The sequence below is a fragment of the Calidris pugnax genome, unplaced genomic scaffold (assembly GCF_001431845.1).
Source record: "Calidris pugnax isolate Ruff unplaced genomic scaffold, ASM143184v1 scaffold41, whole genome shotgun sequence".
NCBI lineage: Eukaryota > Metazoa > Chordata > Aves > Charadriiformes > Scolopacidae > Calidris > Calidris pugnax.
The window spans coordinates 18,191,494-18,217,088 of NW_015094509.1; the positions used below are offsets into that span (position 1 = coordinate 18,191,494).

At 42.1% G+C, this 25,595-nt stretch overlaps 1 protein-coding gene across 2 annotated transcripts in view; it reads right to left on the reverse strand.

Moving 5' to 3' along the window:
- The window catches only part of ENPP2 (ectonucleotide pyrophosphatase/phosphodiesterase 2), a 58,257-nt gene extending 38,223 nt beyond the window's left edge, over positions 1-20,034 (reverse strand). The window contains exons 1-8 of one of the 2 annotated variants that reach the window (XM_014965574.1): positions 19,714-20,034; positions 19,171-19,273; positions 13,153-13,308; positions 10,915-11,040; positions 8,837-8,897; positions 7,497-7,594; positions 6,302-6,381; positions 4,981-5,100 (exon numbers count right to left, since the gene is read on the reverse strand). In XM_014965574.1, coding sequence (XP_014821060.1) covers positions 4,981-5,100; positions 6,302-6,381; positions 7,497-7,594; positions 8,837-8,897; positions 10,915-11,040; positions 13,153-13,308; positions 19,171-19,273; positions 19,714-19,764 — 795 coding nt within the window. In that variant the 5' untranslated portion in view covers positions 19,765-20,034. Of the gene's footprint in view, positions 1-4,980; positions 5,101-6,301; positions 6,382-7,496; positions 7,595-8,836; positions 8,898-10,914; positions 11,041-13,152; positions 13,309-19,170; positions 19,274-19,571 lie in introns of both variants that reach the window. The other variant, XM_014965575.1, reaches the window with a different exon arrangement.
- Between the last annotated feature and the right edge of the window lie 5,561 nt (positions 20,035-25,595).

The following is a 25,595-nucleotide window of genomic DNA, read 5'->3' on the forward strand; positions in this document are numbered from 1 at the left end:
TAAGGGTTATTGTTCCATTTCCTTTCTGTTGGTGAGAGTCACAGTCTTAAAGTTAATTAGTCCTAGATGTTCCAGTACTGAGAGCGCAAATGTTATGTATTATATACACTCTGTGGCTGGTCTCATCTGTTCAGGTCACTTATCATAAAGTTTGCTGTGTTAGGCGTTGCGAGGTCAGTACCATTTGTGAGCTTATGTAATTTATTTGCCATATGTAAATACGTTGGTTTTAACTGTTGAAGTGTTAGAATTTTATAGTCAGCTGTTTAACTATGTCAGATGTAGGACCCCTGGTTTGTATATGGTACAAGCCTTAATGTATTGTAAGCTATATAAAGGCCGTATTTCTGAATTAATTTGTATAAGAAGAGAGGAAGGGAATAAATATAAAAAAATAAATAAATAATAACAATCAAAGATTAACCACTCTGTCTTCATACCATGCCACAGGAATTAGAGAATATCTGACTTTTCCAATGCAAAAAGATCTTTTAAATTATGAACCCACAGATTCAACCCTAATATGCTGGCAAATGTCCGAAGAAATATATACATGCTCTTCTAGATGTATATGAAGGATACCCTGTAAGTTGAATTACTGTCATTTTTATATCTTCTGTGTTGAATGACTACATTTCTTCTCCTTTCTTTGCGGACAAAAATAGACCAGCTAAGCAATAGTTCAGGTGGCAATGCCATATGGAACACGGAAGTCCCAAGCTCTCCCTTCTTCTGACTGCCAGACACTTTTTCACACAGATGCTACCTACAGAGTTATTCAAGACAGCTGTTGAGTTGTCTTTGAAAACCTGCACAGTAAGTGGGGTGTCTCCCAACTTTTAATCTTCCACGAACAAATAAGAGCCCATAACTTTGCAAAGGCTGTCCCATGTTTGTTGCACTACGAAAGGACCGTCAGCAGCACATCTCAGGTCAGGGCTGATGGAGGGGATGGCTCTGAAGTTTGGCCCTTTGGCCAAGTTACACAAACAGGCTCCTGCTTGCCAGCCAGGGAAGGAGATTCATGTCAGGAGCAGGGGAAGCACATATTCCCACTGCAGCCAAGAGTTCCACCTTTTGCAATTTGTCCTGACAACAAGGTAAAACGCCCCTTCCATACTCCTTACACGTTAACAGGACAAAAGCCATTTCTTGCCCAGACAGAAGATTTTGGTACAAGAAGCCTATTAAATAATTAGATAGACTCAAAGGGCTCTGTTGATTGTTTATGGCTCAAGCTAGACAAAAATAAATACTTATTAAAAGATAATTACGGACATGCTCCTTCTGCTTCCCCCACCAATCAACAAAGTGATTGCAAAACGTGTTCATGACAAAAAAGGCAGATGACAGCTTTCTGCAGAGCCTGGACTCCTCAGATGTAACTATCCTGCCAGGGCTCAGGCTGACTAGGCAAGAAAATGAAAATAGGAAATTCTTTCTGTAATTGTTGGATAGCAAAAATCAACAAAATTCCAATAAACAAGACAGCAAAATGGTTTTATCCCAAAGATTGATATAGAATGTGAAATTTAGATAAAATAAGTAACATCCAGTTACGATGTGTAATGATGGTGCCTAGTGTCTACAGGCATACTTTGCAGACTGTGAAGACAACTTCATGACATGCTGTCACTCATCTAGGAACTTTATGGCCCTTTTTAAGGATTATCTCAGCATCTCAAGCTGGGCCCTTTTAGAAGATTGTATTCTCTTTAAAGTCTTAATAGTGAAAATAAAGCTCCATACAAGATGCCCTAAAAAACCTTCAATGCTTTTATAATTAAGACATTTCTGAAGAAAGAAGCATCTTTGGAGCCAAACTCAGATCCAAACTGATCTTACCTTCTGAAGAAGCCTCTCTTTCCCCATTACCACAGACCAGCAGTTTTATACCTATCATCTCCTGACCTTGAGGAGGCCAATGGATTATTTCTAAGGGTCATGAAATATCACTAAAAAGCCCCAGTGTACTCTCTGCAGTGTAAGCTCAAGATCACTACATCAAACCAAGACATGGAAAATTACTGCTTAACAGAAGCCAAAGGCAGCTGGGGCCTAAGTGCTTAAAGTTACATGGAATGAAAACAGAGTCTCACCATCGAGAAAAATGAGCAGTAAACTTAGTTTCCCCCTTGGGAGCATGGGCCATGATGCTCACCATTTCTGTGAGATGCTGTAGCAATAGGAGGAGTGGATTTGTGGCTGTTTCCTATCAAACACTTTTATTTTGAAAATAAGATGGTTTTAAGTTATATAATAAATCAAAGTTGTATACTAAATCAGGAGACTGGGTTTCAGGAGGTCCCACAAGCAGCCAGAGCACCTCAAAACACTTTCAAACTACCATCTCACCCCTTCTCATAATTCTTGCTGTAGAAACGTTCAGCTACTCATCTGCCAAATGCCACTGATGTCCATGGTAATCTGGCTGTTTCCCAGCAAGATGCTGAGCATTAGAACAAGTAATTAAAAAGAAAAAAACACCAACCCCCCCACATTTTAACAAAGTGAAGTGCAATAGGCCAGTTTCCAGGAGCAAGAAAATATTTCAGAAATCATCATTACGTGACATCCTCTTCTTGGCAGTTTTAGCCATAATACAAGTCTGGGGGTTCCAGACACTTTTTCTGCCTTCCTGGGCAGAAAAATAATAATTCCCAATTCTGTGCAAACCAAGTACCCTCTGCAATTGTCTGAGTACGCCAGTTTGAGACCCAAGACCTGAAAAGAACCAAATGAATGTGTGATATGAAAAACAAAATTTCTTCCTCCCACCTTAATTTTACTGTCTTATCTTTCAAGTCCCAGCTATTTTTGGCAGTCTACGTCAATGTGATATTTAGAAGAAATTATAAAAGGGAGTCAGAAACTGACTGTATCTAATCTATATATAGATGGAGATATTTTCAAATTTTTATAAGAGAAAAAATTCTCTTAGCAAATGTGCTCTTCTTCCATGTGCAGAGTAAAATTTATATTATACTTCCGCAAGAGATCTACCACCTCCTTACCCAACCACTATGGCCACTCTATCAGGTTTGCCAAACTTCCAGGTTTCCTTCATATTAAGTGTGTGAGGACTGAATTATAGCCCTTCCTCTATGCATTTGTTTCCAATTCTCCAAAGACATTTCCAGTTTATTACATATTTGTGTATTTTTCCTTTTTAACACTTATTCAGATCAGCTGGTTTATTTTATCAACCTTATTTGTGTATGCAACACTCCCCCCTGTCCTCTGAGGATTTCATCCAGCGTATGGTCATCCACTGTTGCGTAATTTTCTTGAACTCTTTTCAGCTGACATTCTTCATGACCCTTGTTTACAATCCAGAGTGACTTTTATTCTCTGGAGCAGCATAGGTGTTTCTAACAGATGGGTGTAGGAATTACCAATATTCCCCACTCAACATGGCAGTCTACTGTAAGTAGACTTACAGTTTACTTTAAAAATATCATAGTCTAAAAATAGAGACATTTGTACAGCCCCCAAAAGCTAGTTCCCCACTACCTAATGGTGATTAAGGTGAGATGCACAATTAAATATGCAATGCATAATTAAGTTACAGCTGCCTAACAAGTTGTCATGTGGGAGTTGAGCCACAACACTGCCTATGAGCTCGAAGCCTGACTGCAGCCGGCATGGTTTGTCGACTGTGCGGCTCTGGCTGTAGCTGAGATGAAGATGTTACCTGCTGCCACCCTTCCACTGCTCCCAGTTTTGATCTTGCTTCTTTGGTCACCTCTATGGGGAGAACAGCCAGGCACGTTCCTCGCCCTCTTCTCTCCACACAGCCCCTGCTAACAGCTAACCCGGGCCGTAGCCGGGTGAGGGAGTAGCTACGCTCACTGTTATGCTGACAAATTTTACAAGAGTACAAATACCTCATTCTGGCTCAGCTACAGCCAGACACATCTGCCTGTCACACATCTGCCTGCAGCTCTAAATTGCCTTGTCTCACATTTGTTGCGCCCACATGCAGACAAATAACACACACACCCGCTGAGCCTAAAACCATCTGAGTAACTTCCTTTAGTCTCTTGGGATATTTCTGTCTTAAGAGATTTGGGGGGTGACACTGATCATTTTAGCAAACAGCAATGACAGATTATGATGATCCCAAACACCTTCTGATTTCCCAGCCGCTTACCATCCCACTCTTTCGTGGGTTTAACTGGTCAGGGAGCTTTAAAATTAGAGTTCCCTAAGCAATCAGTGCAATGAAATGTGCATGCACCTTGGATGCTTGCATGTAAAACTTATTAGTTTAATTTAAACCCACTTTTGTTGGCAAAGCAAGCCACTGCAGTGTGCACTAAAAGGGGAAAGTGCAGCAGAAGCAGGGGGACCTTCTTAGCTGTAGCAATGCAGAATACTTTGAAGAAGGCCATTGCTTTGCCCCGAATAAGAATTCAGAGCTAAAGAAACCAACAAGTCCAACACTAATCTGAAAGAAAGGGTCTAGTTCAGCCACTGCTGCTGTGCTTAGGGCAGAAATTAATTCACAAACTTCTACAGCCTCTGCAGCAGGTCAGGTAACAGCGATCGCTTGTGGACTTAACAAATGATAATTATGAAGCTGTGCCATGCTACTCTGACAGAACATTAATACTAAAACTGCCACAAGAACACTAATAGGAGAAAAACCTGAGAAACCCATAATGAAAAGGAAACATTATGCCATGGTGACAAAAATATAGTAATTCCTGTTAAACTGCTGCCTAAGTAAGGTTTTTTTTCCTAGCCACATCTAATTTATACTTATCAATGCAAGCACCTTTCCATAATCAATGGCTTTATTATTCTGAAAAGCCAAAGGCAACTCAACATGTTACATTAAATTGATAGACTCAGGGCCAGCCGGGGGGGAGATTAGGTACAAATTGTTCACAGATGTATTTTTTTAATTATTATTATTGGCTATGTTCCACAGCACAGAGAGAGGAGGGAAGAAGGAGGAGGGAATCTGAAACTTACCGGTTGACCTCCCCACCATCTGTGATTGAATTTCTCTCGCCCTCGAAGACTGAAGCTGGCATCAAACACTGGGTCATACATTGAATTGCCAACGATTCCATGTGATTCAGGATAGAGTCCCTTTGTGCAGAAGTAGATTAATTAGTAAAACCCTAATGCACTCAAACCTAGTTTTTCATAGCTATCTTCAAATACCACTAAATTATTTTAAAATAGGTATCTTTGTAACTGCACACCAGGAAAGGTTGTAACTTTAAGATAAGCACATTTAAAACTCGCTGTAATAATGAAAGCAGTAGGAGATGATTCAATTGTGCTAACAAGCACAAAAACTCCTGCTATTCGATACTTTAAAATGTTTTCACATTGGTTAAAAGTTAGTTTGAGGCTATCTGAAGTAAGCAAAAATTTATGAAAAGAAGATTGAATTGAACTTTCAGTTCCTCTTCCTTAATTCCCTTTCTGGAAACAGTAATACATTCTCTGGTTGCATGAGTAACACTTAGCATTTCCTTTTCATACTGTTTTATCTTCACCAGAGCCTCTGTGAGATAAGAGTTATTTCCAAGAAAAAAAAATAATGAAGCAAGTCACCCAAAGCCATGGCCTTATATCACAATTTGTCCAGCCGTAAGGGCAATGTAAGAGGTTTCCACCCTTCTCCCTTTCTCTTGGCCCTCTCCCATCCCCAGCTTTTTGTTTCTCCCTCCCCTCCTTTCTCTTCCCATTTAATATTTGTGCGGAAGCTGCAGGGAAAAAAGGGGAGAAAAACTGTAGCTACAAGTAGGAAGTCTCTTAGGTCAGCTTTGGGAGCACTGTCACTGTCACACAGGAGCGTTTGCATCCCAGGGTGGGGACAGCCTGGCTGCCAGAGTGGCAAAGCACTGGTTTGTTTTACTGCAGGGCCAACTCTGCATCCAGACACAAACGGCCGCTGTAAATTGTAAGTCGGCTGCTGGGTCAGCCCCTCTGACTTCAACGACTCCAAGGAAGGAACAACTGCTGGTTGTATTCTGGGTTGGATTTCAGGGGTGTTTTATTCCCCCTAGAAAAACTGTGACCTGTAATTACACCGCAGCACAAATAACTGCAAAAGCAGGCATAAGAAAGCACGGGAAAGCTGTAACACAGTGTATAGTGGTGAGATACACTTTATCTCAGAATTTTAAAATACTGAAGAAAATACTTGCCATAACTGAAGGCCAAAAAGGGTGGACAGCCAAGCAGTTTTATAAAAAAAAATTAAATCTTGCTTCCCACAACCCACATTTCTACTGCAATGCAACATTTTATCATAAAAAAATCCTCCCCAAGGACTTACAGTAGCAAGGGTGTACAAGTTGGGGAAGGTTTTTGTAGGGTAGACAGGTCTCATGTAAGGAGAATGTGTTCCACAAGATCCTGAAAAATCAATAGGATGTGCAAACATTAGGAAGTGAAGTTCTCGGACACAGAAAACAAAATAAAAAAAAAAATCATTTGCTGTGACTCAAAATGCTGCAGAAACTGGTTAAATTTTAACCAATTCAAATGAACGTTCTGCTGCTTAACATTGGCAGGTCTTCCTGTGAAACAGTAGTAAATCCACTCACGCGCTCTTTGTACTTCACAATAAACAACTGAAATAGGGCAGCCTGAGGGCTACAGGACCAGCTACAGTTCCATAGACTGCCTTCCTTTCTGCGCCAGCCTCCTCCAGAGTCCGGAGTCATTGGAAGTATCTTGTGATGTAAAACAACATGAGAAAACGCAGGCTAATTTTACGTGACAAATATACTAAAGCTGCAGTTTCACAATGGGTTTTGGCCACAGCTCCCCAGACGGCTACACAAATACGAGGGTCACTCCACACACACGGGGGTGGGCGGAACCACCAAAAATAAACAACTTTCAAGGGTATGGGCCCACACACAAACCACCACGTTATACTGAGAAGCTCAGCTACGCATTGCATCCAGTACTCCACAAACCCAGGTGGACGCCCGCTCTCCCAGAGGTGAGTGCAGTGCTCCTCATCGCCAGGGCATGTCCTCAGCCAGTTATCAGGCATTCACCGCAGCTCCTGCACCCACTTACCCATATCTTCAGCATCAAGTTAATCAAGTGGAAAACTTTGTGAGCCCCGCCTAACTAGCCTATAAGAACGCATGATACTTGTCATGTATTGAAGTTGCATTTATTTGCTGACAAAACCATATGAAGATCACCGATTGTGAGCAGCATCCCCCAAAGCAGCAACCCTCTCCCCACTCTCCAGCCACTGTGTGCTGCTCTAGCCAGGGTGCTTTCAAACCACCAGCTGATACCATCTAAACCAAAGGGGACTTCTGCCATTTCACTTGCATGGAAAAAAAGACTTAACCTTTTTTAGACCTTTCAGTCAGAGGAGTCCTGTGTTTGGCTCAGCCCTTCTACCAGCCAGCTCCACGCTGACTTCTGTTGCTCAGTGAGCAATGAAAACTACTGGGCTGCAAGAGATTATCTTTCATTTATTGTAAGAAAACAGATGTACTCACTCAGTTTTTCAATATTGGGCATGACCTTGTTCCCTTTCTTCATATACGATGCACGGAAACCATCAACAGAGAAGATGATCAAAGGAGGACGAACAAAGCTAAAAACAAAAGCAGCAGGAGTGTAATTCAGCATTACAAAATTATGTTTTTTTCCACTTGCTCACTGAGATTCATGAGAATCTAAAGTACAGTTACTGCGTATATGTCTGTCATTTTTTTGCTTACTTAACAGATCAGCACAAACCGATAATCTTCATGCTTAGTAACATCCAGCCTTTGCTCCATCAGTGAAAGGGCTGAACTCTGACATAAAAGACATTTTCCCTGAGCAGCTAATAGCAAATAGCCCAAAAAGGCAAGTGCTTATAGAAGGAGATGGAGAAGAAAAAAAAAAAAATAGTACGCATGCATACCCAACCTAGTTTACAACTGTAGTTAAAAACCACATGTCTCATGACAGCTGGACTTCTCTCTTCACAAACAGAAGTCCATGTGGCATTTTGAGTGAGCTCTGTGAGGCCGAGCTCATTCTCACACAGTCAAGGTAACAGTATTTCATGTTATTTTATTACATTTTTATTTACAACTGATACTGGGAGTTGACCCTAAGCAGGCAGAGATGTGTCCTGGACGTACACAGCTGGGCTTTTAGTGTTAGTCACCTGCTGTGGGGGTAAGCAGCCATCACTGTCACCAGGAGAAGCAGAGGCTCCTATTGCCTCCAAACTGTCCTTCTCACAGCCTTCTGCAACCCAACACAGCACCTAAGCAGATGCTTACCTTTAAGGATAATAGCGAGCCAACTGTTTTCTGAAATGCTTACTGTCCCAATGACTCATAAGCTCAAATACCTCACAAAGTCAAGACTGTATCCCACTGCAATTCAGAAATTCTTTCATTTAGGAAGATAACGCTAAAGGTACAAAATTAAATTTAAAAAAAATTAAAAATGGCCCAAACTGTGCTCTCATATGGCTCAACCCAAATTTTACTGAAATCAGAAAAACCTAGACCTTTCCACTGGCTTCAAGGGAGTTTGGTGACCTTCCCTATGTGGGTAAGAGAAGCAGGCAAACCCATCAGCGGGTGATCAAAGGCCAAGAGTTCAAGCCCATGGATCATACACCCCTACTCAACCAGCAGCTCAAGGGCAAATTAGTTACAATATTATAAGCCTAATTGTAGAAATGGTGAAGCACAGGAAAGCATCCAACCCACAGGCATCCAGGCTGTGTGACAGGGCCGGGGCAGAAATGTGGTGTTCAGAGGCCCAGGGCAGAGACAGAGACCATTGGCCTCACCCTTCCATCTGACTTTGCAGTTGTGTGCAAAACACTTACCCTGCTGGACATTCAGGAGCCTTTATCTCTTCACAGTCATCATCCACCCAGTGGGTTTCTCCTACTCACAGAAAAGTGACATTGGAGTTTCAAAAAAAAAAAAAAAAAATCTGAACACAGCTGCAGGTTTCACAGAAAATGTCAAAAAAAAAAGAAGTCTAGCTCCAGTTAATAAACTGTCTTGTCCTACTTCCCATCAAGTTCCCATCTGGTTATATTCTATTCAATGAGAACATCCAGACAAGCACTCCTACAAGTAGCTGTTAATACTGGAGTTAAAAGTGTCCTTTTGACCGCAGGAGACAGTGGTAACATTTTAGGCACAGTGGTCATCTATTTTAATTTTTTTATTTTCGACCTGTCAAAAACAGGTAATGCAGCTTCTGGCTGTGAATTCCCATCCTCCTCCCCACCAGCACTGATGTCTCCATGAGCTGATTCAGCTGACTGAAGACACAAAACAAAATTCATTCTGGGGAAGAAAAACAACTCTAAATAGTTTCCAGCTGGTTTAGAGAACTGATCAGCTCATGGATCAGGTGAGACTCAGACACAGCTAAAAAAAGCATTAATACTCTTTCAGAGCTATGTTAGTTAAAATTACTTTATGTAATCATTTTCTTTAGGTTTTCACTGATGAATGCTAACTATAGAGTGGCTTATGACTTGCACTTTCACAGGTCAATTTAAAAACAAATTATTAGCTAATGAGGCTCGCTTCCTGAACCTGGCACTATTAAAGGAACTGCAGTTCAATTAAAAGAACAAAACAAAAAGCGCTATAGAAAAGACCTGCAGGAAATGTGTCCTGCAGCAATTCCAACTGACCATGACAGGAGGTGGAGGGACAATTTCCAAGAAAAAAAACAACAAACCAACACACTATCCTCAGATAGGCAAAGGCACGAATAAAGAGGAAACACTGTTCTCACATAAGGCTTACTTCTGTCAGAGTGCCAGGGTCATTGAGATCATTTGTTATTAGCCAATTAAACAAAGATTATGTACATTAAAGCTGGAGACATGTAAATTCCTCTATCTTGACCCTTATAAGAGGGAGTTCACAAAAAAGGCAGGAATTGAAAACTATACCAGTATCTAAGTGCTCTCAGCCCTGGGTTTCTTTGGGAAGGGGAAGAACGTAATCTGTGTGGACTTGCTGGAAGATACATATTTCATTTGGATTCCCAACAGCAAAATTCAAGTAAAGAAGAAAAGTCCATTTCTGGTGTATGGATCTGGACTATTATAATTTTCTTAACATATGCAGTTGGCCAAAATGGTGTGGAAAACATTTTCAAACCATAACCTTTCCACCAGTAAATGGACAAATGAACAAAAAAACTAAGAACTAGCTGAGATACAAAAGCGAGAACATGTAGAGCCCATTACCAAGGATCAGAAGATCCACTCTGAATGGGAAACACATTACACAGAGGCAGAACATGCTCCAAAGGATCTAGACAGAGGATGAAAATTAAGCCTTCACATCCCATCCACCAACCAACCAGTGCAGGCTGTACTGCACACCCATGGTATGTCTAGAAGGTGGCATGGTCATCCCCAACGTGTCCTGTGAAGCCTGTGACACCCATCTGCAAAATACAGCCCTTTTATTCTCGCAACCCCTTTCCCAAAAGAAATAAAGTCTACAGGTCTTAGGCCAAGTAGGAGCAGGAGCTGGTGTGGTGGGGGTGGTGAGAGGTCTTTGAGATGGAGATAGGATATCTAGGAATGCTCCATTCCTTCCAGGACCATTAGATATTCCTGCTTTTGCTGTGATGAGGACAAATGCATCTGAACACTTGTGTTTTGCTTTAAACTCTTCATCACCCACACCTCTTTCTATCAGTATCTCTACAAGCAAAGACAATGTCCTTCTACCATTGACAAATTAGAATTATTCACTTCTGCTAGTGCCCAAAAAATTACAAATGTATTCCCCATTCTTCCCACCTCCTCCCAAAAATCAGAACTAAACAAGGTGAGGATTCTTTCTTTAGAAGAAAATTCTATGCCCACAGGGCTGTCTTCTGTCAGGTTTGGAAAGATAAGAGGTAGAAAGACCAAAGTCTTACCTTTGCAAATGACTTGGTAGTTAGTACAACAATCTCCTCTACTTAAGCAGTCTTCAGAGCAGTGACAAGCATTGTCATCATTCCTGGTTTCTCCACAGCGATCTTTGGTACATTCCCAGCCCCGAGCTAAAATATTCACAAGGTGAGCAAGAATGAGAGATTATAATCAAAACAAAAAGTACTCACTCAAGCCATAATGACAACACTCTAGTCGTTAAAGTTGGATGTAAAGTTTATGGCCCCATTTTAGTGATTTCAAGGTCCTAAGAAGTAGGTATGACAACCAGAAACAAAAAGGACTCTTGTGTCCTGCAGGTGCAGGAGGGCTCCTCCACCCACACTCAAGTGCTTCTGCTACCCTCAGGTGTTGTACTCCAGGGTTTGTGCAACCTGAATGTCACAAAAAGCGTGGAAAGAAGAAGACAAGAAAGGATCTTGAAAGATAAATGGTGGGGCCTGGAGCACAAAAAAAAAAGGATTTCTGCTGTATCTTGAGTAATCCATTCTTTTTCTCCCAACTATTTGAGTCCACAGTTCAATCCATAGGAAATAAAAGAAAGTTGAAAAGAGACTATGTGGATGCCCATCAGTTTCTCACCCTCAGGGCGAGTTTCAGCACCAACTTCAAAGTTATGAAAATAAGAACTGTTCTTCAAGTAAAAGCATGGCACAGCTGCTGTAAAACACTCCAGCTCTTCTTATCTTGTGAATGAAGGTAGGATCTAAGAGCCTGTCTGAATTAGGATGCTCTCTCAAGGACAGTACCTTGCTACGCTTTGGAATAAGGCCTAAGGATGTAAGCATATGGTTTTCCACATCCTGGCCCAACCAACAAGAAACTTTAAAAATAACTTCAGACAACATGCACCCAGTAAAAAACACACCACATTAAAACAACATCTTTTATTCCCTTTTCTCCTTCATTTGTGACTGTTTTCTATAAATATGTAACAGTTGCAGATTGTACATGTGATAATTGCCTTAATAAATGCCTACAGGAGAACATGACAATACACACAACAGTCCCAAGGGCTATCCATGCACGTATGTGGACATAGTAAATTGTGGACAAGAGGCTGAGGAACTGAAAATCTGCTCTTTGGTAGCAAACATCTTTTGTTGTGCTGAAAGTCTTCAAAAAGAGCCTCTCATTCTGCAATCATCTACACCAGAATCAGCATAAAATTCACGTGTTTTTGGCCTGGAACCAAAGTAGTTTTTCATACCAGATTAGCTCATCATTTTTTGGTACCAAGCTATTAAAATGATATTATTATAAACAGAACCGGGGAAGTCAGGACTCTGAAGCATGGCACATCCATGGGCAATGATATCTTTAATCATTAGACTTCTCTTCTAGCTGCTTAGTAAGAGTAATTCTTTGATAAAGCAAGAAAGTGTTTAGTGGCCAAAGTAGAAGGCACCTGTGTCAACTTTGACCACTGTGTAAACACCCAAGGAGATGGGTACAACTAATAATTTAAATGCATTATGCTAAGAAGTAAAACATAACTCATGCCCCTCTTTGAAGTTTTCCTTGCCTAGGACTCATGAAAAAAAACCAAAACAAAAATGAACCCAGTGCTGTATTTCCATCCCCCAGGGTCCAATGAATTGAAGCCAAATTTTTTTAACCAGTGTGTTATATGCATCCTGACATCTGGAAATCAGAGTCTGGGGCAAGGATAACAAGCCCAGCCTGTCACCTGCAGCTGGCTCCAAGAGGACCCATGCTGCCTCAACACTCCTGGGTCGAGAGGTGCCTGCACGAGTAACTGCAAACCCACAAGCAAGCATGAACTCCTCTAATATTAAGTTATCACTTGGGAGAAAAAAGGATGGCTGGCACAGAATGACCAACTTCCAGCCTTTACCGTGGCTCTTTTCACTGCAACCTGGACATCAAACTGGTGCCTGAAAACTGATTATAGCTTTTTATTGAGTATCAGAAGCCTACTTTTCTGTTTGCAGGGTATGTAGTACCCTGCTTTTTCTTCCCTGGAAACCATGGCCAAAGCCCCAGCAGTGAGGAGTGATAGGTGAGCATCCCTCCTGCTCCTTGCAAGGAAACATGGGCTGCATTTTGGGCTGAGCCAAGCCTGCCTGGTGAGGCGAGGTGAGGTGCAGAGGAGATGCAGGTTATGGCAGGGAGCGCTGGTTTATCAGGCAGGTCCCGACCGCTGGCAGAAGCCAGGTGTCAGCAGCACCCGGCAGTGCGGGACAGGAGACCCATCGTACCTGTCTTTAAGCACAGCTCATCAAAGTCGAAGCAGCAGCTGTTGTAGCTCTTGCACAGGTTGTCACAGCGGCAGCCAGGAGGCTCTGCCTCTTGAAGTTCAAAGCATCTGTTTTTGCAGGAGCCAGAGGTACTGATCCAGGGGGAATCTGACAGGACTGTGTGGAACAAGAAACAGGGCAACATCTGTCAGGCCGGCAGCGGTGGGACGGGCGGCGCAGCCCCGAGCCACTCAGATGAGCAAAACCTCAGATGCCTGCTCTGGGGAAGGGAAGGAAGCAGGAGGAAGAGAAGGGTTGGCTTGAAGAAACAAAAAACGAAAGACAAACAAAAAAAAGAAAACAAATTCCAAAAAGGTTGCTCTTTTTGGGGAGGGAAAAAAAAAAAAAAAAAAGGAAGCAGCGTGCTGTGATAAGGTCCTGCAAAGAAACAGCCCTGGCTTTACCTCTGTAACAATCAAGAGATCATTAGCAGAAATGTATTGAAGTCTCCAAGGCCCCATTCCAGGAGCTGCAGCTACTCCTCAGAAGCAGGCCTTTGTTTTCAGAAACCAAATGACATTTTCATGGCTGGCTGGGCAGTTTGCATAGGAAAGGACTGCAATTAATCTACATGCAGTCAGCGGGACTTGGTTCGCTACTCTGGAAGGCGCCAAATCAATGTCAAGTGTGAAAGAAAACTCTAAGATGTTCTATAAATTAATGGAGAAGTAAAGCAAGGCATTTTGATGGGCTTCGGCAGAGCACTAAGTTATAAAGCATTAACAAAATACAAAAGTATATAAGAAATCAATATATTTAATGTGTATAACTAAATGGAGGACTGCCAGTCTGAAAACCATGAATAATGTATTAGACTTCAATAATATGTTTATTAGTAAGGGTCTTTACTGTCAAAGCTGATATGTACTTCTCTGCTCTTTTCTCAAAACTTAGTGTTTTATACACTTCATATATTTTATACATTTTTCCTATAAAAGAATCCTACATAGCAGCTTATATGAAGCAGGAAAATTGTGTGCTGCTTTCTAGGGTTAATAATATTTTATGGAATAAAATAATGAATGTAGTTTATTCTTTGAAAACAGAGGTGTTCCAAGGAATATTTCACAATGCCTCTGTTCCTTGAGAGACCTACGAAAATTAAGTCTTTCAAATTATCTTGGGCTTGTTTTCTTTTAGACCACGGTTTGGTTTTGGTTTTGGCAAACCTCACCATGATTAGCAGTATGATTTTAAGAGGACTGATGCAATGGCACTTTTGGGAAACAGTTACTCTGATCTTTTCCCGTGTTTTTTCCCCTTCTCCTTTTCATAGCTGAAAGTTTAGTCTCCACATAAATTGAGGGGAAATCTCTTCCCAAACAAGATGGAATTTTCCCAACACCATGAGAATGGATGGAAAAGAAGATGAAGGGGGAGTTTGGAGGTGACTTTTAGTAGCTGATGTCCCACCAGCTCCCATCCCCAGCACTACTGCTCCACCACTTCCCTTGGAGTGGCACTGACTCTGGTGGGACACCAGCATAAACCACCTCAGGGAGCAAACCTGGCAGCAAATCAACCCTACAGCAAGATAATAGGTAAGAAAACCAAACCTAATACAGTTGCAGTCATGGATAATGGCAGCAGCAAGACATATTCATATGACTGCTGGAGAAGGTAGCAGTAAACAACTGTGTCTCCCTCTGCTTTGTGGGTTTTTTCAATTAGGTCAGTGGTGCTCAGAGCAAATAACATCATACACACAGTGAAGTTTCACTCCATAGGTACATACTCTACAAGCATGTTTTTATTGAGCCATCAATGGTTTTGGCCATCTGCATTTCCAAGAAGCTAAAGGTCATGTGTCTAAGCTGGTAACATCTAAGCTGGTCAGTATTCTCTTTGCTCACATAAATAGGCCACAAAGCTATGTTGGAAATTAATCGCACAAGAATTGTTTCAAAGCATGCTAACACTCAGATTTTCAGATATATGAGGTCTTTTTCCTTACTCTTAATGATAACTGCATCCTGCAAATGCTTCTGAAAATCTGTTACCAAATAATATTTCCATGTTATTTAATCTCTTCTACTACGTTCCTTTCTGGAAGCCAGGTAATATATAGTCACAGACACTGTAAGATTCAAATCAAAGGCGTTATGGACTCAAAGGTATTACATACCAGCATACACTATATATCCCTTACACGGGCACTGCCCTCTTCATTTCAAAGGATGAGAGGGAGATCATTTCAGAAGGTCATAAAACACATGTCAACATGCATTTAGGAAAGAGAAGGTGTAAATCTGACTGCAGATTACATAAGGGACAGAGTCAATTGCAGCTCAAGGAATGCCTAGCTGTTGTAAAGAGCACCTCATTTATCAAGAAACCACTGGAACAAATTGCCCACAGAGGCTGTGCAATCTCTGATCTTGGTGATTTTGAAGAACAGGTTAGAGCACGATCTGTCAGGAGCACTTCAGTAATAACTGACCACATCTTGGGATACAGAGAAGGTCTACAGAGTTGTTCAAAGTCCTCTCTAGCTCCATCTTCCATAACTGCAAGTAGGGTTTCCATTTCACATAAGAAAGGTGTACTCCAGCTACTTTGTCAGTTATTTTTTCACATCTCTTGACAACCACATTATTACTGATGTAACAAATTATCCCAAATTACTTAGCAAATTCAAGTCACACCTCCTGAGTCAGCATAGGACACTTTCCATATTGCAACACAAAAGAGGACTTGGTTTAATTCCTCTGATCTCTGAACACATTAAGATTGTTCCTTTGTTTATCGTGCTTGACCTTGCCTTTGCAGCCAGACCATGATTTTGAGGTCGCGCACAATGCCATGGCACGGGTACTGGTGCATGCAGAATAGTTTGAAAATATATCATCAGGCACTCCATCTCTGGTGAATGTTTTCAAATTAACAGAAGCCCCTGCACAGAACAAATTTACACAATTTCAAAGCCCTTTTCAAAATTCCTGCATCCCTCCACAGCTCCTGCAATCAGGCCTTGCAGCAGGCAGAGGGACCTCAACATGAAGGTCCTCCCCTCCTTATTTAATACATAAAGCTTTCCAAATTTTTTCCCATGCATTCTTTTTTTGGCCAACTACACTCAAAACAACCATCCAAGGATTGTCTCTTACGTCATAGTTTAGAGAGAGAAGAGTTATACAAGGCAATAGTGCTTTCCTGATTGAGTCTATGGAGGTTATTATGTTTCCATTGTAAAAGTGTTATATTTATGTTCGAAAGTGCCATATCAAACTACTTGCTCTGATTCTATCTGACTAAAAAATCAAATCCATTCACTTCCAGTAGTATTTCGATCATAGGACTACGCAATATAGACATGCCTACACCGTCATTACAGGAAGGAGACTACCTGCTAAAAATTTGCCATTTTGGGTCTGATGGATCCTATATGGTATCTATCAACCAAATACCTATACAAAACACATGGAACACCAGTTTTGCTAGATAATATTCATATTATGAACTTGTATTTCATTTTGCAGAATGCCATTGCAATAAGTAAAATTTCAATGAAAAGTTACACGAAATAAAAAATGCATCCTAACTGTACCAATACAAGAAAGATATGACTCCATTTTTAATGACATGCATAAAAACCCAGTGAGAAGGGATATGTGTCTCCTTCCAATATTTAAGATATCATCCTATCATGACCAAGGAATATGCTACAAGAGACCACTAAGGCTATTTTCCCTGAAAGTGCTTACAAAGATGTCTAGAAAGCTCATAAAGCAAATAACTTACATAGGCAAGGTTAGGAAAAAATGGGAGCCTTGGTTCTCCAATGTATTTAGAAATTTTAAGTCAAAATTGTTTCAATGAAATAATTAGTTGGGTATGACTATTAAACGTCTCAAATGTATGAAGGTATATATATCTGTACACTGTAAAAAGAGGACAAGAAGAGGGGTTTGAGCATTATGCTACTTCTTTGACATACACATATAAGAGACTGGGGAAAAAAACCACATATTGTTTTTGATTTCTTGGTGAGTTCTATGCTAGATGAAAACTAAAATCTGCTTACAATCATGGCATACCCCTGGAGAATTAACAGATTGTTCATATACAGTAATGTTTGGTAAAGAGACAGTGTTTTTTTAATCCAAAATAATTAACTCTATACACCAAGAAACTTGGAAATAAATAAGCCAAAGCAGAGTGGAGTTGAAAAAGAATTTATAAATCTTTTATTCTGGATATTTCATTGCACTGGCTTCTGAAGAAGTACAACTGGAAGTCATGCAACTAAAAGAGCCTAAATAAGTTCTTTCATCACAGTGCTTTTATTTTGTTAGGAAAAGCACCCCTCCAATGTAACCTTTTACTTTCTCCTTTAGACAGATGCGACTAGAATATTTCATGAAGGGACAACCCCCTCCATTACTTTTATTTCTCCCATTGTTGCACCGTGGACTGGACTATTTCTATGCCAGGTGCTGATCCAATCCCATCCATGCGCAAATTCTCAATAGACCACCAAAAGTACCCCCTGTCCTGCCCTCTGGCAAGAGATCCTGTACTTCTTCCTATTTTCCTGGAATGCTGAGCTAAAGCTCCTGCTATTGGGAACAGCAGGCAGCCCCTGATCCCAGCCCTGGTGGTGGTGAGCAGTGCCGGCTGGCTCAGCAGCTGCTGAGCTCCAACGGGTCCCCCATATCAGACCTTTGGGACTTCAGTAACAATCAGCTGCACAGCCCTGCCCTAAGGGCTAGAGGGTCACCAGTGAAAGCAAAGCCACTGGCACTCAGGTGTTGAAGACATGAAATGCAAATCCTTCAACGTCACATTGCTGTTACACACACTATGCAACTGCTCTGCAGTTAATGCACTAGAACTTAAAAATAGAAGTAAATTTGGGGTTCAAGCAATTTTTTTTACAGTTGTATAAACATCAAAAGCAACTGCTGCTATCGTTTTGGTTCTTTAAAATGCCTCTGCTCAGTGACCAGCAGCCCTGGTTGTGGCTGTGATCAGACACCAATTTCTGTGAAAGACAGGGCTGGGGGTAGACTGGGGAGGCGGTACATGGACAGGGACACAGATTCATTACCAGGAACACAATAAATTCAGGCCACGGTAACCAATTTTATAATTAAAATTCAAAAGCTATCATTACAGACGAGTATTGCAAATGAAACCCTTTCACTTCAGTTTTATTAACCGGCTCTAAGTCAATGACCACAAGTTTCCTTTCTCCTGCCAAATGAAGGAACAGAGACACAAGTCAAGCCTACTTTTTTTTTTTTTTAAAGAAAAAAAGACTAGTTTTCCATTTTATATATTTTTCCACTTGGACTATGCCTGAGCTCACAAAACCCTATACTGCCCCAGAACACAAACAACGGTCCCTTCTGTGGCATGTTCTTGCTTTCCTCCAAAGAAAAAAGTAGGAGGTGAAAGAAAAACAGAGGACTCGGTGACAGCACATCTGGGTGAACACCTGCTCTCCTCTCCTCTCCCCAGCTCTCTCCACCGTCAGATGTCTGCCGTCTACTGTTCACAAACCAGCATGACCTCAGGAGCCACAGAAATCCCAAAAGCTTTTCTCACCATTGCCTCTTGAAAGCACTAATCAAGTTTCAAGAAACCGCTTCAATAGCTACCAAAATAAAACCAGTTCCCTTAAACCCACCAGGGAGTTTCTCTAAGCTCTAGAAGGAAACTGTGTGGAGCACAAAACATAGCAAATCCTATGTAGGAGCTGATGAGATCGGTCTCTGTGAGACTGACAGTGCTCAGTCCTAAAATAAGCTAGATTTTCCATAGTCACATGCACACAGAGCAAAAGTTTAAGTAAATAGGAGACCTATAGGTGAGTCCCAAAGGTCAACCGACTCAGGCTCGGTGAGTTATTTATTCTTCTCTATATTCTAGAGGGAAAAGGAACAAGCAAACTACAGTTTCGGAGTAGGAGTGGTTTCTAACCACAGCATATAACATAAGGGTATTGCAATGTACAATTTACATTCGTTACTGTACCTGAGACCGGGCCCTCATCCCATTCTTCAGATCTTCTAAACCGATTTGTTGTAAATCCCATGCAGACATTTACTCCAAAGGCAAAAGCAAATAAAGATATAACCTGCAAAAGTAAAACAGCAAAGTGAGCAAACTGTGCAAAAAGCAGGACTTCGGAGCTAAGAGTATCACAATTAAAGGGGCAGAGATGGTCCTCTATACATGCGAGCTCCCCAGCGCTGCGGTTCCCATCACTGGAGCAGCAGCTGACAGCGTCACCGTTGGAGAGTAACGCAAACCAGAAGGGGTTTATGAATAAAACATCTCTTTCTGAAGCTGAAACGCTCCTTTTTGTAGGAACTTATTCAGGAGAGACGGGCTACTCCTCCTCTAAAAGCAAACACGTTCCTCTCCTCCCCTACCTGGTGCGAGTGGACGCTGCCCTTCTTAGCCATACTAGAGAATTCTTGAAAAGCCTGCGCGGCACCGTCGCCTTTTCTTTATAGTGAGCGCAGAGCTCTGTTTGCTCTGGGAGTTCGGGCTATTAGCTACAAGTAATCCCACCTGGTGAGGTTGACAGGCTCGTGTGATTTGTCCAGGGGGTGATTTCATCATGTTTCACTCACAAATCACAGCTCCGAGTGCAAGAAGCTCCAGGCATCATCCCTCGCTGCGCCCTCCCCCCAAACACACACACGCGGGCTTTTATGTGGTTTCCTCTGGCAGAGCAGGGCTTTCTTGTGTTGCTGCGGCCAATAGCTGTTCCTGCTCGTTTTATTCTCCTCGCAAAAGTAACATGGTTAAAAGAGAAACCAAATGCATCCCCATCTGGCTCAGAGGAGAAGGGGGGGAAGCTCACTCGGGGCTGCGAGATGAAAATCTCCCGATGCCACCCTCAAATGTCACCCACCATCGAGGGCACTGCTGTGCCCGGGGGCAAGCACCCAGGGGCAAGCACCCAGCCCCAGCTGCTGGCCTTGTCACGGCCGGGTGGGCTTCGGCAGCTCGGGCACCCATCTCATTCTCCCAGTTTGCTCCTGAACTTTCTATCTGGCTCACGGAGCAGAGACCCCCCCCCGCAAACTGGGGACCCCTTCAGTGCGGGGGTTATTTTTCAGCACTGTCTCCCACCCTGCTGCAGCAGGACAAGGCTTGGATCGATGGAAACGCAAGCAGCTTTATCTGAATAGCTGGAAACCACAGACTTCCAGAAAGGAAGGGAAGTGGCATGTTCCCTCTGCCCCACATTTTCCCATTTTCATCAACAACAACAGAAAGCTCAGCTGTTTGGATAAGCACGTCTATTTACAAAGCAAATGATCATGCTGAGCAGAATTACTGTTCCAATCAGTGGCTTAAATATTATTGCCACGGCAAATTATTTACCCATGTAGTTTGCCACTTTTTTTCTCTGAATAAAGCTTCTTTCATTAAAGTGTTTACTAACAATTACATTTAAAGGGACAGAGTCGAGGTAAGCTCTCGGATGGGCTGAGCTTCCCTTGTGACCTGTCCCATATCCTATACTGACATTAAGAACCAGTACAGTTTTCTTTAAACTATCTTGCAATGTTAAACATGCACAATTTTGATCTTTGTTTAGAGGTACCTTTTACCTGCTGCAATATCTCTCCTTCCCCACCGTGTAACTTCACAGGGCAGAGGCTAAAAAGCCCTGCTCTTTTCTGCCCAAGTCTTATCATCCTGCCAGCCTTGGCTAGGACCTGATCCTTTTTTATGCAGTTTCTTAAGCAAAAGTGGCTCCATTGTGCAGCTCTGCATCTTTGCACTGCAAGCCTCCGGGAAATGCAATTAGCCTGAGAAGACCTACATTGTATTTCTCTCCCCTGCACAGACCAGGACTGTGAAGGTAAGACCTATCTTCGAATGTTCACTTCATCACTAGCTGGGTTAAAAATGAAATGGGTTGCAATAGGCAATACTTTTCTAGTAAACAAACTGCACAGAGGTCTAGAAAAAAGTAATCACCAAAATCTATACTAGCAGTTCCTATAAAATTCTTCACCCTTAGCCTCTGCTATACCCTGTGGTTAAACAACTTCACTCCCAAGCACTAGGTAAGTACAGCAGCATGTGACAGCAGCAAAAGATGTCACAAAATTGACTATGGTGTTACCCATGTATCACAGTTAATGAAGTGCATGATTTCATGGGCAAAAAAAAAATGGGAATCAGCAGCTCCAAGCTCTCCTCCAGCCCAGGACCCTTGGGTCAGCAAGTGACCTAGGCAAAATACAACTGAATTTTCAGATCTGGTGGCCAATTTTGAGTATCAAATCAATAAGTCCAGCCTCATTTTCAGAGATGTTGAGCCTCTGCTGTTCCTGCATATCTTCCCAACACACAAGTGCTCAGTTCTTCTGAAAATTCCTACATAAGTTAAAAATGGCCACCCAGAAAAATAAAGCAAGAAACAAAACCCAAAAGTACAGTACCATGGATGACTTCTACTGATTTAGTAAAAAATACATATTTCATTTTTCCATTCATGTAACCTCTCTGGAGCTTATAAACTGCACAATTTCACATAAATGGAGGAGCTCATTTTATGTTTCCTGGTCCATGCTAACAAGTAATTAACCTCCTTTGTAATATCCTTTAGAACTCCAGATGATGACGACTCTGAAACTGCTAATCTTTTTCATATGTGTTATGTAAGACACATTTTCCAGTAGCTCTGAACTGACCGCATACTCAGATGCACAATCATCTTTTTGTCACAAGGACTCTGCCCGAAGCCACCCCACAGATGCACAAGGAACTTATTAGCATAAATGAGGTATAATGATTTTGTTCAGGCAAAATTTCACTGCTGGGATCACTGGCAATTAACTCTTTCAGCAATTGGCTGCCATTTTACTCATCAGAATAGGAAAGACTAAAGCCCAAGAACGGAGCACTTCAGTGCAAGTTCTAGGGCTTAATGAAACACATTTAAAAGGAATTTTACCAGGATCAACAGAATATGAAATGTCTCTTCATCAGTTATTGTGCATAAGAATTGGCCTTTGGCTCACGCTGATTATTATTCAACTTGGGATGCAAAGCTTCCAACCAGCCACTAGGTGACACTTTAAATGAGAAGTTCATACTGAAACATTTCCACAGTTACTAGCATTCTTGTTCTGCTATTCCACAGAGTTAATATAAGTAAGGCAATATTTACGTGTTACTTAAAACTGACTTTTCTTGAGCAGTTTTTTTAATGAGAAAAGAAAATGCAGAGAAATCAAGTATATTGGCTGAGTCAGAGGTTGGGGATGGAGTGGGCTCTAAAGAAATGAGCCTTTTCATTTACTCATCTCCACTTTGCGCTGCTGGATGCAGCCACATTGGCAAAGGTGAAAGCCTTCAGTGTGCTTGACAGCAGCATGAAAGGCAGAAAGGTGAAAGACTTCTCCAAAATGTCCAGGAGCTCTCACTCTCCCCCCCCCACACAGCCTCCACATATACAGTTGTGGCCAAGAAAAACAGTTAGTCATGTACATGAAATAGTAATTTCAAAGGACAAAACCTTCTGATAAACTATAGAAATTCAAGCAGCGACCACATCGATTCTCCTCAGATGCAAGCACTGTGAAACCAAATAAATTTCCAGCAGCCAAAGTGAGCATGGGAAGATGTGGGTACCTCGATGGAAACACCCTGAGGCTTTTTAGCAAAACCAAAGAGGCATGACATAACAACAAAAGCTGATTCCTGTGTATAAAGGACTTTCAACCATATTTTTATAGGCCTTTATAGATCAAAACCAAATATCTTTGTTACTCAGCCAGTGCAGTGAATGATAAACAAGAGGGAAAGTGAAGGGAAAACAAGTGTGTGAGGAATAGGACAGCAAAGGGACAGCAAAGCCAGCCAGGGTCAGCAATCTGATGATAAAAAGAGAGGTGAGAAGCATAAGAGTCTGTATAAGAAGGTGATGACCCTCGACAAGCAGTCCCTCAGCAGAGATCAGCCCAGTATCCAGGCTATGGCCACATACAGGAGCCCAGAAATGTGACTGCACAGCCTGAGAAAAAATACACAAGAGTTGCTGAAGGATGAGGGACCTATATCTGCTCAGTTGAAGACCCCAAAATAGGGTCACTGAGAAGCCCTCTTTAGCTGACGGAGGCAAAACACTTCAGCAAGTGATAGATTTCAAATGGCTGGCAAGCTGGCTAGGAAATAAAAAATTACAGTATGGTGATAAATGGTAGGAGAGGATACAGATGTTCTCATGGATGCGTTAAGGGGGCAGGCAGGTTATAGAGGAAAAGAAACAATTAGCAGCGACAAGGGTCAGACTGTCCCTTCCTTGGGCTTTAGGACATGTGAGAGTTGCAGCAGCTTTTGCCAGTATCTTTTGTTCTTACACATGTAAAAGCTGCATTTTGTCAAGAAGGTGATTCCCCCGGCCGAGGGCACAGGACCAACTGCCGAGGAGCTGCACCACCATGCCCATTGCTACCTCATGAGAGTGGGAAGACTCACGAACCAGGCTGTGCCCATGGAAGTACACCCTGCTCACCACAGTGCCTCAAAACACCACCTGACAGCACCTTGAGGCTTGACAACAGTCACCAATTATCTGTCTGCTCATCACCGCCCTGGGGGGAAGGATATGCAAACCGTAGGGCCTGGTGCACTGGAGGGGTTGTGCTGAGGATGACTTTCTTGGCCAGAAAGATCCATAAAGGGGTGCCAGACCCTCAGGGAAAATCATGGACCAATTAAAGTCTTCAAAATCTCAATTTACTGCAGCCCAACCCCTGAGGCACTGAGGGCCTTAGGCATCTATAGGCCCATCAACATTTCTGAGCACCCTACATTACGCCTGCAGGGTTCACAGGGCTGGAAGGTGAGCACCAGGATCCAGCCCAAACTTCACTGAGGACGACCAGCAAAGCACGTTGCATCCCTCCTCGCCTCACCCTCCTGTAAGTGTCACCCCAGGACGGCTACCAAACCACGTCCTGCACGAAACCCAGGTGTATCAAGTGCACAGCTGTCTGAAACTGAGCCTACATGCTCTGCCTTACCAGAAGAGGAAACACTGGCCAAGGGACAACCTGAACCCCAGTTTCTGCTTTACTGATGGAAAACTCGTGTATACTCACCGGGACGAGGACTGAAACCCCGGTGGGTTCACCTGGTGAAAAAAAAGAGGGCCTGATGCAGTACAGGAATAAACTCTCCCACACCCCAGGTCAGCCACGGCAGCTTGGGTGGCTAAATGAGGGCTGTGAATTTGATGAGAGCACTGCAGCTCCTGAAGCTGCCTCTGATGCCTACTTAGCTCAAGTCCATCCTACACATGCAATCGCCTTTTGCGTCCACACACAAGCAAAGTAAGACTTAGAAGCAAGGTCACCTCTTTTGTCAGAACAGCTAGGTTAGCTGGAAAAAGGAGACAAATTTCCAGTGACCTGAAAAAAGCTTTGCTTGCCTGAATGCCTGTCTCTCTCCTCCCAGCAGTACTACAGCCAATGGATCACCCGCTCCAATAGAGGGTACTACACCTCTCCCTGTGAACCACACGTATGACATAACAGCATTAACACTAGTCCAACACGTGTACCTTCAGCATCTTCAAAGAAATAAACATTTTCCCAATTCAGTTTCTGGACAATATTATTATTATTATTATTATTATTATTATTATTATTATTATTATGAAGCAGCACAAATACTTCACCAAAATGCACTGACTTCAGAACTACATTTCTTAAGATAGTCATGCATAAAAATTATTGCATGCCACAGAATTAAAACTGTTCCATGATGAAGAATCGCTTCTTCATGAAGGGGATGCATGAAAAATGGAGCCAAAGAGCCCATATGTGTTTTTAATGCAGCCCATGCAAGGCTAAGTATGTCTTTGGGTCCTCATCCGTGCTTTCCTCTGTTTGAGATGGTGATGGGTATCACAGGTGCCCATTGATGGCTGCAGAGGCATCTTTTTAAAAAAGTTGTAGGCTTCAGGGATGTGAAAATAATGCACCTACTCTGCCAGCAGTCTGGAGCCCTCAAGGGTACCTTGTATGTGCCACACACAACTACTGTTCATTTGTTGGAATTTTACAAGTGATACAACCTATTCCATTCTACAAAAACCAAAGCCCCTTAAAAACAACTAGTTAAAGCAAAAGAGAAAAAACCCCCAAACAAAATCAAACAGAACAAAGATGGGAAAGCTACTTAAATATGCAATAAAGCAGGTTTTCTAGGCTTCCAATCATGTTCCTCATTTTTTTGTGTAACTTCTACATACATCCTTTACCTTGTTCGAACCTTTCTCAGTAGAATATTATCTTTGAATTTCCTGGGTATATAAAACTTCTTATGGGGACTTCTACAATAATCCTGTAATGTATCTCTCCTACTTAATCATATTTACCCTCAGCTTAAACTGTATTCTGGCACACTTTTCAAATTCAAGG